This window comes from Microcaecilia unicolor, chromosome 13 (assembly GCF_901765095.1).
Source record: "Microcaecilia unicolor chromosome 13, aMicUni1.1, whole genome shotgun sequence".
Taxonomy (NCBI): domain Eukaryota; kingdom Metazoa; phylum Chordata; class Amphibia; order Gymnophiona; family Siphonopidae; genus Microcaecilia; species Microcaecilia unicolor.
The window spans coordinates 3,820,846-3,837,932 of NC_044043.1; the positions used below are offsets into that span (position 1 = coordinate 3,820,846).

At 46.3% G+C, this 17,087-nt stretch overlaps 1 protein-coding gene across 3 annotated transcripts in view; it reads right to left on the bottom strand.

Moving 5' to 3' along the window:
- Positions 1-17,087, bottom strand: part of RAP1GAP2 (RAP1 GTPase activating protein 2) — a 257,985-nt gene that overhangs the window by 130,672 nt on the left and 110,226 nt on the right. For all 3 annotated transcript variants that reach the window (XM_030185957.1, XM_030185956.1, XM_030185955.1), the window contains exon 2: positions 700-735. In XM_030185957.1, coding sequence (XP_030041817.1) covers positions 700-735 — 36 coding nt within the window. The remainder of the gene's footprint in view (positions 1-699; positions 736-17,087) is intronic.

A 17,087-nucleotide genomic window follows, 5' to 3' on the forward strand; every position in this document is an offset into this window, starting at 1 on the left:
TGAAAACTGAGAATGTGCAGGTGCTGGTATCGTGGAGAGTAGCGTTTTCATTACCATCAGGGGGAAGTCTTCAGCTAGCAGAGATTGGGATCCCCACCAGCTACTGCTAAATGTGTATTACTGTTGGGTGGGCCTGAGCCCTATGTGGGTGGGTCCTGGCCCACCCCAGCCCACCTGTGGCTACGCCACTACATGTAAAAGTGAAAGTAGCAAAATGTTATCATGCACTTCTTTACAAGTAAAAGTAACAAACCTTTTACTAACTAGTTCAATTTAGTTACTATACAATTGTCTAACTGTTAGACCACATCTCCCTCCTATCTGCTGAAAAAAGTTTAAAAACTTGACTGGCTCAATATCATCGAGCCAACATGTAGTGGAATAATTCAACAAGGATCTATGGCAGTTGTCAAAATCTATACCAGGGGGTCATTTGTCTCCTGTTGTTTTGCTGCAGAAATTCACTTTCTCCTTCAGTTATTTGGAATCCATTTTGACAAGGAAGCCAGATGCTTTAGTAAATCAGAAATTTCATTTTCCTTTTATTACATTTATAAATCACTGTTATGAAATCCTAAAGTTATATACAGCAAGTGTGAATTATGAATACTGAAAACCTGAAACATTTCCTATTGTCGCTTTCTCGGAGCATAAAATATTTGTGTGTTTTACTTTGTGTAAGCAACATGCGGCCCTCACCTGCATTTTTTCCAGCATTTCAAAGAATTCTGCAGACTGTGGAAACAAAAGTAGAAAGAGAAACATTAGCTCATCAGTCATTGTTAGCTGATAATGTTTGAGGAAAAATAGACTGGGGACTCCAGGGCTCGACCATTCGATTGTGTACTGTGATCCAGGCAGTACCTGGGGTAACCGACAAGCAAACCAGGCAGTCGCTTAAGGGAGCAGTTTCTAGGGGGTGGCAAAGAACAGCTGTAGTGAAAGCAAAATAATAGGTTCTGACAACCATATAAACTACCATCAGCACATCTTTTACCCATCAGGAGGGTGAGCAACTTCAAACAGCCCAGGGGTGTAGTCAGACACCCAATTTTGAGCAGGTCAGAGGCCAAAGTGGGTGGGCACAACAAATCTGTCACCCCCCCCCCCCCCCCCCCAGGGTTACCATACGTCCAGATTTACTCAGTCATGTCCGGGCATTCGGATGGGTTTTGCCAGTCCACCCGTTTGTCCGGATTTCTGGACAAACGGGCGGGCGGGCGGTGGGCCTATCCTAGCCTCCCCTTACTCACTATCTACTGCCCTGGTGGTCTAGTGACCTCTTCGGGGCAGGAAAGAGCCCCCTCTTTCCCGCCCGGAGCATTGCCTTGCCCTGCATTCTGTTGCTGTGACGGTCTCGAGATTCAAAATGGCCACCGAGAGTTGAAGCGGCCTCGCGAGACTTCAACTCTCAGCGGCCATTTTGAATCCCGAGACCATCACAGCAACAGGATGCAGGGCAAGGACAGAGCTCCGGACAGGAAAGAGGGGGCTCTTTCCTGCCCTGAAGAGGTCACTAGACCATCAGGGCAGTAGATAGTCGGAAGATGGGCGCCCTTCTCTTTCAAAAATAAGCTAGATAGGCGCCTACGCGCACCCAACACATGTCAATTCAGAGTTACCACCTGGCTACCACGTGACCCGTGCGGTAATTTCATTTTTTATGCGCGGCTGCTATGCACGCCGGAAAATAATTTTTATTTTCTGATGCACAGCAGAAACCGGGCAGTAATCGTCATTCTACGCATGTAGACAATTACCACATGGTTAATGCGCGAGACCTTACCGCTAAGTCAATAGGTGGCGGTAAGGTCTCAGACCCAAAATAGACCCGTTACAATTTTAATTTTGCCGCACGTCCATTTTTGGCCAAAATTTTATAAAAGACCTTTTTTTTACAGGCACACTGAAAAATGGATCTGCGCGTATCCAAAACACGCGCCTACGCTAGTGCAGCCCGTTTTTCAGCGCATCTTAGTAAATGGACCCCATAGCCAGTTAACTTTTCAGCACTGACCGCAAATATTCAATAGAGATAACCAATTAGATGCCATGTACTATATATGCATATTGGAGGGGCATTTTTGATATGATGTCTAAATATGATATCGGATGTTTTGCGAAAAACATCCAAAAATCTAGTAGCAAACATGGCCATTTTCAAACCAGAAAAACACTCAAATTGTTGTTTCAAAAATGGTCATTTGCTAGATGTTTTTGTGTTCAGTGAATCTATCTTTTAGGAACATTTTAGAAAAAGAAGTCCAAGGAGAAAATGCACAATATCAAGCAAATGGGATGCCTGGGGGGGGGGGGGGGCATAATTCTTAGCAGACTAGCCACACAGACATCCCAGCAGAGAAGTGGGGGACCCTAGAAGGCAATGCAGTGGTCTTCACATAAGAGGTCTCAGGTACACATCTCAGTGTTAAACCCCCCCCCCCCCCCATTATATTGTACGTTGAGCCCTCCAAAACCCAACAAATACCATCTTGGAAGCCCAGACCAGATGCATTCCATGCATTTGCAAAGGTGGAAAGAAGAGAAAACGATAGCCAACATGGTTAAAAGGGAAGTGAAAGGATTCCGGTCAGGATTCCGGTCGAATCATAGCACAGAAACAGTATTAGTCACCCTTATGACTAGATTTAAACAAATAATTGCAACTGGCAACAATATACTCCTCCTACAATTTGACATGTCAAGTGCCTTCGATATGGTTGACCACGGAATCCTATTACACATACTCGAATACTTTGGCATTGGAGAAAATGTCCTGAATTGCTTCGAAGGGTTCCTAACCCAACGTTCGTATCAAGTCACATCAAATTCGACCACGTCTAAGGCATGGACACCTGAATGTGGAGTACCACAAGGATCACCTCTCTCACCAACCATTTTCAACCTAATGATGATCCCTCTGGCAAAACTCCTATCAAACCATAACCTCAACCCATACATATATGCTGATGATGTGACAATATACATCCCCTTCAAACAAGACATTAACGAAATCTTCAACGAAATCAATCAAAGTCTACACATCATGAACACATGGGCAGATGCATTTCGTCTGAAATTAAATGCAGAAAAAACTCAATGCCTGATACTCATCTCCCAATACAACACAAAAGAATTCACAGCTATAAACACACCAAACCTGAACCTTCAAATCTCAGAAACGCTAAAAATCCTTGGAATCACTATCGACCGCCACCTAACGCTCGAAACTCACGCTAACAACACAACTAAAAAGATGTTTTACAGCATGTGGAAACTGAAAAGGATAAGACCATACTTCCCAAGATCCGTCTTTCGCAGCCTAGTGCAATCCCTCGTGCTCAGCCATCTGGATTACTGCAACTCACTATACGCAGGTTGCAAAGAACAAACACTGAGAAAATCAAAGTCTGCTGCACTAACCACTAGGCTACTCCTCCACTAGCAACATTCCATGTAGAAGCCTGCCCTTGCAGATCAGCAATGCGGCTGCACAGGCTTCTGTTTGTCTGACGTCCCGCACATATGTGCGGGACGTCAGACTCACAGAAACAGAAGCCTGCGCGGCCGCGTTGCTGATCTGCAAGGGCAGGCTTCTACATAGAATTTTGCTAGTGGAATAGCAACATTCCATGTAGAATCTCAAATAGGGAAAGGGAAATGGGACTTGATATACTGCCTTTCTGAGGTTTTTGCAACTACATTCAAAGTGGTTTACATATATTCAGGTACTTATTTTGTACCAGGGGCAATGGAGGGTTAAGTGACTTACCCAGGGTCACAAGGAGCTGCAGTGGGAATTGAACTCAGTTCCCCCAGGATCAAAGTCCATTGCACTAACCACTAGGCTACTCCTCCACGCCATGATACTGGGCTAGATGGACCATTTGTCTGACCTAGTATGGCTATTCTTATGTTCTTATGCCTTAATCCCTCTAGTAGTCACCTTTTTCGGCTCATTTTTGTGACTTAGTTGTGACAGATCTAGACCACATCATCTACCTTTTAGCCCCAGACGTTTTTGCTTTGTTTCTTTAAGGCAGAAAAACATCTAAGTTTTGGGAATGCCCAAATCCAAACCCCCCCTCCCCCCCCCCCAACATGCTCCCTTGTGATTTGTACACACTGCTTATGAACTGCATAGGAAAACGTCTTAAAAATGGGTTTCAAAAATAATGATCTGGATGTTTTGGCAAAAAAAAAAAAAAAAGTCCGGCTGCTGCTTTGTGCTGCCTTTTGGACATTTTTCTGTTTCGAAAATGAGCCCCTTGGTCAACTAAGTGCTGTGCAGCTCTTTGTGAGGATTCAACCCGATCAAGTTTCACAAGTAGAAAGATAAACACTGTGCATTAATTAATTCCCAGCCACTGCATTTCAAGGAAAGGACGGCACAGAGAAAAAAAACCAAGAAAAACAAATAACACCTCCAGGACAAGAATGGAACGGCATAGTCACAAACATCTGTTCCTCTCACAGGCCTCTGCGTTTCCTGCTGCAAGATGTGTCCTATTCCAGTCTGGCCTATCCCTAATTATCGATACAATAAACAGCGTTTCTGGCAGAAAGATAAAGAATGAACAAGTGTAACCAATTATCCTGTGCATTGTCAAATACGCCCACCTGTTCATCACGCAACTCATTACAAACATTCTTTTGGTAAAAAGAATAACAGCTGTTTATGGTGCCTTCTATATTTAGAACTCAGACTGTTAAAAAAAAAAACCAAGATAGACTCCTTACATGCTATGAATACATCCTTAATATTGTCCATCGAGAAACAGAGAATAGAAAGGAGGTATGGGTGTTCAGAACCATCTAATACAGTGGCGTAGCTACGTGGGGCCACGGGGGCCTGCCCCCTCCAAATTTCATCCGGGCCCCTGGTTTTGCTGGCGGGAGCTGAAGCCTTGTTCAGCACCGGTCTCCAGCGCCGCTGCGTTGCTTGCCCTGCTCTCTCTTCCTCCTCACGTCCCGCACACTTCACTTAAAGGAGCGTGTAGGACGTGAGGAAGAGACAGCAGGGCAGGGAATGCGGCGGCGCTGGAGAAGGTTTCAGCTGGGGGGGGGGTCGGGGACTCCTGCCACCAAAGGTATTTGCTGCTGTGGGGTGCGGCAGGGCAGCAGGGGGAGCGGCGAGGTGGTGGTAGGGCAGCGGGCGGCACACTAAAATGTACCCCCCCCACCTCAGGCTCTGGCCCCCTCCCACTGCCAAGTCTGGCTACACCCCTGAAATATGTCTAATTTCACTCCTGAGACCTTGATAGGGCGCCTGCTCTTGAGATCGGGGCGATTTTGGCGCGAAACCGCCATTTTGGATTTTACCGCCGTTTTTCGGCGATGGCTGCGGACAATGTAAAGCGTTGTTCCACTTGTGGCAAGCGCAAATCAGCAGCAGGGCTCTGTAAATCGTGCTGTACTGGTGTACGAGCCTGCCCGAGCATGGCGAGCGATGTTTCTTCCCACTCTGAGCTGGCAGCGGGCGCCATTTTGCTTACACCGCATGGCGCGGCCTCCGTGGACACGGAGAGACCTGAGCCAGGTGGGGCACCTCGAGATGAGGTTATTTCAGGAGTGGCTAGCACCGGACAGGATTTGGGTGCCCAGGGTGAGATTTTCTCCCCGGATTTTGTGCTTTTGCTGCATAAAGAGTGCTTGATTTCTAACCTTCCTGTCATTGTTTTGCAACATAAGGATTGTTGTCTGTGTTTATCCCATACTATCTTAAAACATAAGAACAAAAAACATGCCATAAAGGCAATGGGTCAGAAGAGGTAGATTGAGGCCAGTATTTACCCTGCTCTGTCTGGATAAATGTAACCAGTTCTATCCCGATATTCAGACTGAAACAGCAAAAGCTGAATACCTGATCTAAAGTGTTTGGCTCAAGGCCGCTGAGAGACAGCCAGGCCCGGGGCAGGACTGACTGCCAGGCCGCTGCCCCCCACCCCCACACCTTTCTGTCTCTGAGTCACTGCCGCGCTGCTCCCTCGTTCTGTCCCCTCCTGCCCCAGTGCTCCTGTGTGCCAGTAGTCGGAACCCGGATGATTGCATTAACGCGATATTGCGTTTCTGTAATTATCTGGGTCCTGGGCGGTGTGCAGGAGCAGGAGAGAACAAACCCGGAAGCAGGCAGGAAGAAGCTTGCTGGCACCGGGCTCGAGCCTGGGCCCCCCCCCCCCCTTGGAGGCCAGGCCTGGGGAATTTTGCCCCCTGCTCCCCTCCCTTTTGGTCTGGTTAACTTTAGGTCTCACCTAGTTCACTTTGAACAGACATTATTGATGATCAGCTTGAACCAAATCACACTGTGTCCCCAGAATCTCTCCAGCACCGTCTCTTTTTCAGTGGCTACATTTTGAACAGGTAAAAATTTACATGGATAAAATTTCAAACCTTGAAGGTTTGTTCTGCAAACCTCAAAAGATGAATTTTAGTATCAGCCTCATCATTATTATTAATTTCTTTAAAAATTAAATGTGGCAGTGTCCACAGGATGTGTCCTGGTATTTCTCTGTTTTGTCTTTAACGTGCAACTCTGGAGTAGAGCCGAGACACATTTGTTTCAGATAAATTCCAGTTCAAAGTCCAAAGTTTTTTTTTATTGGTGTAGCCCAGGTGTTCACGTCTAAAGTCTTTGATCTCTAGTTTCCTCAGAACAAAGACTGGGTACTGGCCACTGACAAGAGATCGAATGCTGACTTGATGGATCCTGGTCTGACTCAGTATGGATTTCCTTATGTTCTTATACTCTTACATTAAATCCAGTAGGATCATAAAGAGAAACAGGCCATTGTTACTAAATACAAATTTAACAATATCCTACTCAGGGTTGGCTTAACCATTGACCCAGGTAATGCACTGGCTCATGGCAACAGCAATAAAGGCCACCAAAATCCCCCGCCTCTGATGTCACTGCCAGTGCCTCCCTGCTCCAATGGTTAAGCTTTCCCTTCCAAGTTTCCCCCTCCCTGTGTCCTGCATCTCTCCCTCTTCTCCCTCCCTCCATTGGTCCAGTGTCTCTCCTCCTCCCTCCCCCTTGTCCAGCATCTCTTTCCATCCCCTTCCCTGCAGGTCCGGCACCATTTCCTCTTCTCTTCTCCCTGCCCTCCCCCTCCCCCCCCCCCCCCCCCACAACCCCACTGCCTGTGGCCTTGCAGCTTTCCATGAGCTGCCGGTAGGCGCAGTGATATTCATAGGCTCCTACTGGCACCTCTGGATCTTCCCTCTGCTGCAGGAAATTGCATCAGAGGAAGTGGGTTCTAGCAGAAGGAAGTCCCAGGGGGCAAGCAAGAGATAACTATCATTATTGCTGCTCCTACTGGCAACTCATGGCAAGTTTGCAGGACTGTGAGTGGGGGGGGGGGGGGGGATGATGATGGACCCACAAGGGGGAAGGGACTGGATGAGGGAGGTGGGGAGAGAAGGGTACAGATGCTACCAGGTACTTGTGAGCAGGATTGGCCACTGTTGGAAGCAGGATACTGGGCTAGATGGACCATTGGTCTGATCCAGTATGGCTGTTCTTATGTTGTTACCAAAGGAGGGAGAGAGAAGATGGAGAGATGCCAGATCCTGGGGAGGGGAAGGGGAGAGAGAGAGAGAGAGAGAGAGAGAGAGAGAGAGAGAGAGATAAACTGTAGGTGTTAAAAGGGTGAAAGGGGACAACAGAAATGGGGGGTGGGGTACAGCCGATACAAGTGGCTCAGGGCACCACAATCCCTTGAGCTGGCCCTGATCCTACTCCATAAAACACCCACTCAAATGCTTGTAAATGTAGCATGCCTGTCTATTGTATACATGTATTTCCTTTGCAGAATATTAACTTCCATCTTTGAAACTGTGTCGTCAGTCTAACTTTTCCACATTCCAGAGCTGTGAACTATAAAGGGAAGCATCAGTTTAGGAAGGATGGTGCAAAGCCCTGTTTGGATTTCAATAAATCTTTACAACTAAACCACTGGCTGATAGATCTCTAACACGTGAATGGCAGTCAGCCAGAGCCCAGTAAAAACATTGACATAACTACAACAATGAAAACCCAGCATCCAGCCAGTATGAAGCATATTCTCATTTTCCAGGAACTTTTCCCAATTTGTGTCCAGTGCCCCCAACATCACTCTCCCCGATTCCAGTAGACCAGAAGTAGGACTATTTCTCCTTCCCTCCTTTCAATCTCCCTACCTGTCCTAGCCTAGTATGCCCTCCCACCGCTAGCAATCCACCCTGGCCGAAAGGAGGGTGAAAGAGGAGAAGAAAAGCCAATCCATGCTAAAAGAGGTGGGTATAAGGGTAAAGGGAGTGGGAACAGACGTCCCCATGGGGGAGAGAGAGAAGAAATAGAAGTCCTTAAGGGAAAGACATAGACGCCGAGGGGGGTGGGGGGGGGGTGCAAAATTCACCAGGCCCGGTGCCAGGGTCTCTCTCTCTCTCTCTCCTGCTCCTGACGGAACCCGAGTGATTGCGTCCCAACAGGAGCAGGAGAGAGAAAACTCCGGTGACGCGGCCGGGCCCTCCTTGGAGTCTGGGGAGGACCCGGTCCAGAGGAGTACCTCCAGCGCTGCTCTTCTGCCCAGCTGAGTGGTTGCTTATGCGCGCCCGAGAGGAAAAGCAGCCGCAGGGGCAGGCAATCGGCAGAAGAGCAGCATTGGAGGAAGATGTCTTCTGCTGGTGGGGCCTCGGGATTCCCGCCAGCGAAGGTAATTGGATTGTGTGTGTGTGGGGGGGGGGGGGGGCAGCGATCTGGGGTGGGGGCGGCAGCTCTGCCCTGGACCAGGTTCAGTCTCTCGGCGGCCCTGGGGAGACAGCTAGGAATGGAGTAGCCTAATGGTAGTAGTAAATTTAAAACAAATCGGAGAATTTTTTCTTCACCCAACGCGTAATTAAACTCTGGAATTCGTTGCCGGAGAACGTGGTGAAGGTGGTTAGCTTGGCAGAGTTTAAAAAGGGGTTAGACGGTTTCCTAAAGGACAAGTCCATAAACCACTACCAAATGGGAAAAATCCACAATTCCAGGAATAACATGTATAGAATGTTTGGACGTTTGGGAAGCTTGCCAGGTGCCCTTGGCCTGGATTGGCCGCTGTCGTGGACAGGATGCTGGGCTCGATGGACCCTTGGTCTTTTCCCAGTATGGCATTACTTATGTACTTATACAGTGGGCTGAGTTTCTAGGGAACCAGGTTTAAATCCCACTGCCTTGTGACCCTGGGCAAGTCACTTAACCCTCCATTGCCCCTGGTACAAAACTTAGATAGTGAGCCCACTAGGGACAGACAAAGTACCTGTATATAATGTGTACAGCACTGTGTATGTCTAGTAGAGAACCACCTTAGGGAATAAGTATACCAGGGCCCTATAAGGGAAGAGGTCAGGGCAGAGTTTCTGAAGGATTCGTGGATATGTGGGGAGGTTTCCTGAGGGGCTGGGAGAAACAATATGGGAAAACTTTCTGAGGAATGGGAAGGAGGGGAGCATGAATGTGGGGTAAAATTTACAGGGATTAGAGGGAAACAATGTGGGAAGAGATTTACAGGGATCAGGGGGCAGAAAATGTGAGTTTCTTAAAGACTGGGGTCAAAGATAGAGAAGGTGGAATCTGGAATGGAAAGCGGAGAGAAAGAGAGAGATTTGGGATGGAGAGTGAGAGAGGATGGGGGAATAGGAATGGAGGAGAAGGAAGAGAGAGGATGCACAAGTGAGAGAGAGAAAATAAAACTCTGGATGCATGGAGCGTGATGCAGAGGGAGAGAGAACCAGGTATAGGGTAGAGCCTATGATAGGGCAGAGGAAAGGAGAGAAAGAAGCCTGTGGGGGTGGGGGAGAGCGGGGGAAGAAAGACAAGAAATAGTGGAAAAGACAGATGACTGGGGATAGGGGTAAGAGAGAGGGGATCCTGGATTTTGTGTGGAGGGACAGGGAGAGAGAAAAGAGAGGGGGGATACATGGAGAAGGGACCAGGAATACAGTGATACCTCGGTTTTCGTCGATAATCCGTCCGAAAACAATCGGCAAAATCCAAAACTGACGAAAACTGAGGCAATTATTTCCATATGCATCAACACTGGAAAGCAATGGAATTGTTTGGCTAGACGCGCGGGGTGATGCTCACACGACGAGAAACAACGCTACACTGAGCAAGAGAACGCGTGGGTCGCCCTTTGTTTTCACAAAATTAGCAGCGAGGTCACGTGGACACGCCGACGAAATCTGAGGCAACCGACAAAATCCGAGACAAATTTTTCGCGGAAAAAATCAACGAAACCGACGATAACCGAAGTCAACGAAAACCGAGGTATTCCTGTACTAGTAAAGGGAGAGGGAGAGGACTGAGGTTAGGAGGTTAAAAGAGACAAGACCCTGAATTTTGAGGAGGAAAGTAAGGGAGAATGTAGGGGAAAGGGGGCTGAAAAGGGACTAAAAAATATAGAAGACAGAGAAATAATAGGGAAAAGAGAGCAGGTAGGAGGAACAGGATAGAAGGAGCATAACCTGAAGGATGAGAAAGTATTAAAATATCCAGAGTGGAAAGAGAGAAAAAAGCAGGAGGTTAAGGACATCCGAGACTGAGATAGAAAACAAACAAAACAAACAAGCAGCAACTAGGCCAGAGAACGAGAAAAGTAAGGATATATCAACATGTTATCTTAAGAATGTGTAGAGGGAGGGGGAGTGGCAAGATGGCGTCCTAGCCTGCTCTATGAACGATTTCGGCGCTTGCTGGCAGTTTTCCCTACCTTCATTTTTTCCTCTAATTCGGAATGCCGCACACAAAAAGGAAGGGGACGACTAAGGGATTACTGCCGATATAAGTACATAAGTACATAAGTACATAAGTAGTGCCATACTGGGAAAGACCAAAGGTCCATCTAGCCCAGCATCCTGTCACCGACAGTGGCCAATCCAGGTCAAGGGCACCTGGCACGCTCCCCAAACGTAAAAACATTCCAGACAAGTTATACCTAAAAATGCGGAATTTTTCCAAGTCCATTTAATAGCGGTCTATGGACTTGTCCTTTAGGAATCTATCTAACCCCTTTTTAAACTCCGTCAAGCTAACCGCCCGTACCACGTTCTCCGGCAACGAATTCCAGAGTCTAATTACACGTTGGGTGAAGAAAAATTTTCTCCGATTCGTTTTAAATTTACCACACTGTAGCTTCAACTCATGCCCTCTAGTCCTAGTATTTTTGGATAGCGTGAACAGTCGCTTCACATCCACCCGATCCATTCCACTCATTATTTTATACACTTCTATCATATCTCCCCTCAGCCGTCTCTTCTCCAAGCTAAAAAGCCCTAGCCTTCTCAGCCTCTCTTCATAGGAAAGTCGTCCCATCCCCACTATCATTTTCGTCGCCCTTCGCTGTACCTTTTCCAATTCTACTATATCTTTTTTGAGATACGGAGACCTCAAAAAAGATATAGTAGAATTGGAAAAGGTACAGCGAAGGGCGACGATATCCCTAATGTCTTCCCCAATCCAACAAACAATCGATCGTTACATGAGAGGCATACCCCTGGAAACCGGCTTAGCGAGCCCCGCGTTGATTGACGGCGGAGCGTCGCCAATCTTGGGGCCAGATACCACTCTCTCGCCGCCGGAGCTGAATCCACCCCCGTGTCCTGCTGGATTTCGAGAGGAGTTAGTGGGCCAGACTGAGGCAAGAGATGACGACAGCGTGGGCCCACTCGGCGGTACCTCCTCCGGACTAGCATAGGAAAAGAACTCGGATGAAGAATCCTTACACAAGGTTACACTGACGGCTATTTGAAAAGCAGTCCAGGGATTAACTAAGGAAGTCGCAAAATCAACTAAAGAAATGTCCACAATTGTGAGTAAACTGACATCAATTTCTGATTCGTTAGACAATTTTAAAATAGATACTACAAATCAGATTCTTCAAGTTAAAGAAGACGTTAGTAATGTGAAATCAACAGTTGATGTCTTGGTTAAAGATAAGATGATAAGACCAAATAGAGAATTTTAATCGACGTCTTACACTTAGACTTCTCAATTTTCCTATAGCACCAGGATTATTGCCATACGATTTTCTGAAAAAATATTTTCAAGAAATTCTGAAATTATCTCCAACAGCTATTCCTCCAGGCAATAAAGTTTATTACCTACCAAAAATTCAGAAACAAGGAGAAATTCCAGAGTTAACCTGGTGAATATCCCTCAACAAAAACTGATATAGATATGCAAAACTTTTTCTAGAAGAATCAACGACAGAAATTTCGTCTAGAGGGACATTGATTGTATCTTTTGTCTTCAAGCAGGACTTAAATATGACTATGAAGTTATACTTTAAATATTCCGCTGCTCTATTTTATGGCCAAAAAATTTGGATTTATCCAGACGTGACTAAAACAACACAACAAAGAAGAAAACAATTTCTGACTTTAAGACAAGAAGCAAGAGACCTAGGAGCAATTTTCACACTAGCATATCCTTGTAAATGCTTGGTTTGTATGTTTGGAATCAAGTATGTATTTTTTGAGCCGAACCAATTAAGGATCTTTCTGGACTCAAAAAAAAAAACCATCTAGCCGACTGGTTGAAACAACAGAAACAGCTGTGAAGTAAGAAGCAGGGACAAGATCTGGACTAAGCCAATTTGTTAATAATTAAGACAGTTTTTCCTCTGTTTATAATCTCCTTAATTTACTAAACCTATCCCCCCAAGAGGCTCATTTTGGTGGTCCAAGGAAAAGTGTAAAATGTTATATCTGTGAAATATTCTTTTTTAATACTGATTTCTCTGTATTACCTTACAAACGTATATCTGTTTGTAAAACTGAAAAGCAATAAATAAAATAAAATTAAAAAAAAGAATGTGTAGAGGAAGTCAGGTGATGGGGATTTTATCTGTTTTATTTATATTGTAGAATGTAATATGTATATTTTGTATGTGTTGCTTGCTGCCTTGTCCAAAGTTTGTAAAGAGTGAGTTATAATTTAATCTAATTTAAAGAACAACATGCTGAGCCAGAAAAGCAAGCCAAAAGCACTAAGGGCCCCTCTTACTAAGCTGCGGTAAAAGGGGGCCTGGACTGGCATACGGACCTTTCTTTTAGGAAGCTATCTAAACCTTTTTTAAATCCCGCTAAGCTAAATGCTTTAACTACATTCTCTGGCCTTGAATTCCAGAGTTTAATTACATGTTGAGTGAAGAAATATTTTCTGATTTGTTTTAAATTTACTACTTTGTAGCTTTATTGCTTGCCCCCTAGTCCTAGTATTTTTGGAAAGAGTAAAACAAGCGATTCACGCCTACCTGTTCCACTCCAACCATTATTTTATAGACCTCTATCATATCCAGGAGCGTAGCCAGACCTCGCAGTGGGAGGAGGCCAAAGCCCAAGGTGTGGGGGGGGGGGGGGCACATTTTGGTCTGCCACCCCACCGCCGCTCCACCGCCCTGCTACTCCCCACCCACTGACGCAAAAAATATCTTGGCTGGCGGGGGTCCCAACCGCCGCCAGCTGAAGTGTTGTCCAGCGCAGGTCTCCAGCGCTGCCACGCTGCCTGCCCTGCTCTGTCTTCCCCTCACGTCCTACATGCTCCTTTTGGTGAAATTGAGCATGCTCCGTTTAACTAAAAGGAGCGTGCCGGATGTGAGGGGAAGACAGAGCAGGGCAGGCAGCGTGGCAGCACTGGAGACCTGCGCTGGACAACACTTCAGCTGGCGGCGGTTGGGGACCTCCTCCAGCAAAACCAGGGGCCCGCAGGCCCCTGTAGCCCCACTTAGCTACGCCACTAATCATATCTCCCTTCACTCATCATTTCTCCAAGCTGAAGAGCCCTAGCCACTTTAGCCTTTCCTCATAGAGAAATAGTCTCATCCCCTTTATCATTTTTGTCACCCTTCTCTGTACTTTTTCCAAAGCCACTATATCTTTTTTGAGATGCAGTGACCAGAATTACAGACAGCATTCAAAGTGTGGTCGCCCCATGCAGCAATACAAACACATTATAACATCCTCATTTTTATTTTTCATTCCTTTCCTAATAATATCTAACAATCTATCTGCTTTCTTAGCTGCATAAGATAACCGCATAAACTGGGCCACCTAAGAAGCTGCCCTATCTTTATGCGGTTCACCTTATACAGTTAAGTGCTGAATATTGCGCTTAACCGCATAAGTTTTAGCTGGCTATGTATGCCTGGATATTCAATGCCGGTGCCCAGACATGGCCTGGCATTGAATATCTGGGGAAAAAAGCTAAAAGCAACAAAAAAAACCAAAACCCGCTGACTGAATATCGGCCAGTGTGTGTTTAGATACATTTTCAGACTAGGTTATTACTACAATTTTTCATTGGAATACTCCACTAGAAAGTAACCCTGTCTCCTGCAAGTCTGCAAATAGCACTGCTTGGAAACCAGCGTCCCAGATTTGCCCACCAAAAGTCTGGGACTCTTAATGGATAACTAATTGGGATTTGGTACTGGGATTTATTAACCGCCCAAGGTGGTGTACAGTACGTATAGTTTAACATCAACCTTACAATTTTGTTAACAGCACAACAATAGTAAAATGAACAAGTAAAGAGAGAATGAACGAGAAAAACTTAAAAACAGCAAATTGAGACCTAATAATAGGACCATCATGAAACAAGATCAAAAATGTACACATTTAACGGCACTGAAATTCAAATAAAAGAGATGTACATCTGTCAAATCTCTTTCGCTCTCCACCAAAATCAGTAAATCCAGTGCAAAGAAAATAACTGAGGCAATCAATTTAGTAAATTAAAATTCTACACTTGCAGACACATAAATAACATTGAGGATGTCCAGTGATCTGATTAAAGGGCACTGAGGTTGCAGAACAGCCACTAAGTGACCTAATGCTTAGGTTTGGATGGCTTCCTAAAGGAAAAGTCCAAAGACCGTTATTAAATGGACTTGGGGAAAATCCACTATTTCTGGGATAAGCAGTATAAAATGTTTTGTACTTTTTTGGGATCTTGCCGGGTATTTCTGACCTGGATTGGCCACTGTTGGAAACAGGATGCTTGATGGACCTTTGGTCTTTCCCAGTATGGCAATACTTATGTACCAATGGTGTAATTAGGAGGGGTGCAAGGGGAGCAACTTCTCCCCCAAACAGATTTCTGACAGTGGCTATTTTTCACGTGGTCTGTTGCATTTACACAGTCCATTCTCCACTCCCCCTGATGTCACAACCTGGCTACGCTTCTGGTTAGAACAGTGGGTACAGAACCAGGAAAGCCGGGATTTAATGGCTGCTTCTGTTGCTGACACTCCTTCTGATCTGGACAAATCACTTTCATGTTCCATTATCTTAGGTACCCACTTAGATTTGTAAGCTCTCGGGGGCAGGGACATATTCAGGTGGATATTCAAAGTGATTTAACCTGCCAGAAATGGCTCCTGGACACTTAAATCGCCTGTTCAGGGCTAACTGCTAATTTTCAGCAGCATTTAACAGTTTAGCGTTGCTGAAAATGTCTGCTAAGCGCCAAACTGAAAACCAGCTATTTTGGGGCCATTCCGGGAGTCAAGTCTTACCTTTATGCAGTGCCCCATAGACAGCTAAGTGCTGTATATTGCAGTTAAGCAGCTATGGATTAGCTGGTTCTGCAAACCCACAAATTCAATGCTGAAGCCCGGACGTGGGGCATAATCGAACGGCGCCGCCCATCTAGATGGCCAGCGCCGCAAAAAGCGGTCCCGAACCGTATTATCAAAAAAGATCGCCGGCCATCTTTCGTTTCGATAATACGGTTCGGGCCGGCCAAATGTCAATGATGGCCGGGTTTGAGATGGCCGGCATCAGTTTTCGCCCATAATGGAAATTAATGCCGGCGATCTCAAACCCGGCCAAATCCAAGGCATTTGGTCATGGGAGGAGCCAGCATTTGTAGTGCACTGGTCCCCCTCACATGCCAGGACACCAACCGGGCACCCTAGGGGGCACTTCTAAAAAATAAAAAAAAATTAAAATAGCTCCCAGGTGCATAGCTCCCTTCCCTTGGGTGCTGAGCCCCCCAAATCCCACTCCCCACAACTCTACACCATTACCATAGCCCTTATGGGTGAAGGGGGCACCTAGATGTGGGTGCAGTGGATTTGGGGGGGGGGGGGGTTGGAGGGCTCCCATTTACCACCACAAGTGTAACAGGTAGGAGGGTGGGCCTGGGTCCACCTGCCTGAAGTGCACTGCACCCACTAAAAACTGCTCCAGGGACCTGCATAGTGCTGTGATGGAGCTGGGTATGACATTTGAGGCTGGCATAGAGGCTGGCAAAAAGGGTTTTTTTTTTGTTTTTTTAGGGTGGGAGAGGGTTGGTGGCCACTGGGGGAGTAAGGGGAGGTGATCCTCGATTCCCTCCGGTGGTCATCTGGTCAATTGGGGCACTTTTTTGAGACTTGGTCCTGAAAATAAATGGACCAAGTGAAACCGGCGAAATGCTCATCAGAGCCGGCCATCTTTTTTCCATTATCAGGTGAAGCCGGCCATCGCAAAACCACGCCCCGTCCCGCCTTTGCTACCCTGCTGAAATGCCCCTTGAAGTTTGGCCGGCTTCGCGACGGAACGCAGTTGAAGCTGGCCAAAATCGGCTTTCCATTATACCGATTTGATCTCCCGATTTGTGTCGGAAGATGGCCGGCCATCTCTTTCGAAAATAAGCTGGATAGTAACAGAGTATATGATGGCAGATAAAAATCCACATGGTCTATCCGGTCTGCCCAGCAAGGCAGCAAGAGCCCACACCTGCCACTCTGTGCAGGTTACTCCTTCATAATCAAATAATAGCACCACAAATATGGCAGACAACAATTTGGCACAGTACCAACCAGTTATATTTGACACAGTCATGGAAGAGTGGTTTTTATAATTTTGCTTACAGCATATTCACTGTGAATGCTGGATTGCTGGTTTAATCAAGTAATGTTGCAAACTCAACAACATTTTACTCACGATGGGGTCCTTTTACTAAGCTGTGGAAAAAGGGCCCTGCGGCAGGGGATGTTTTTCCCATGCCAGGGAGCTTTTTACTGTAGTGGGTAAAACCTCCCCCCCCCCCCCCCCCCCCAAATGGCCATGTGGCAAGATAA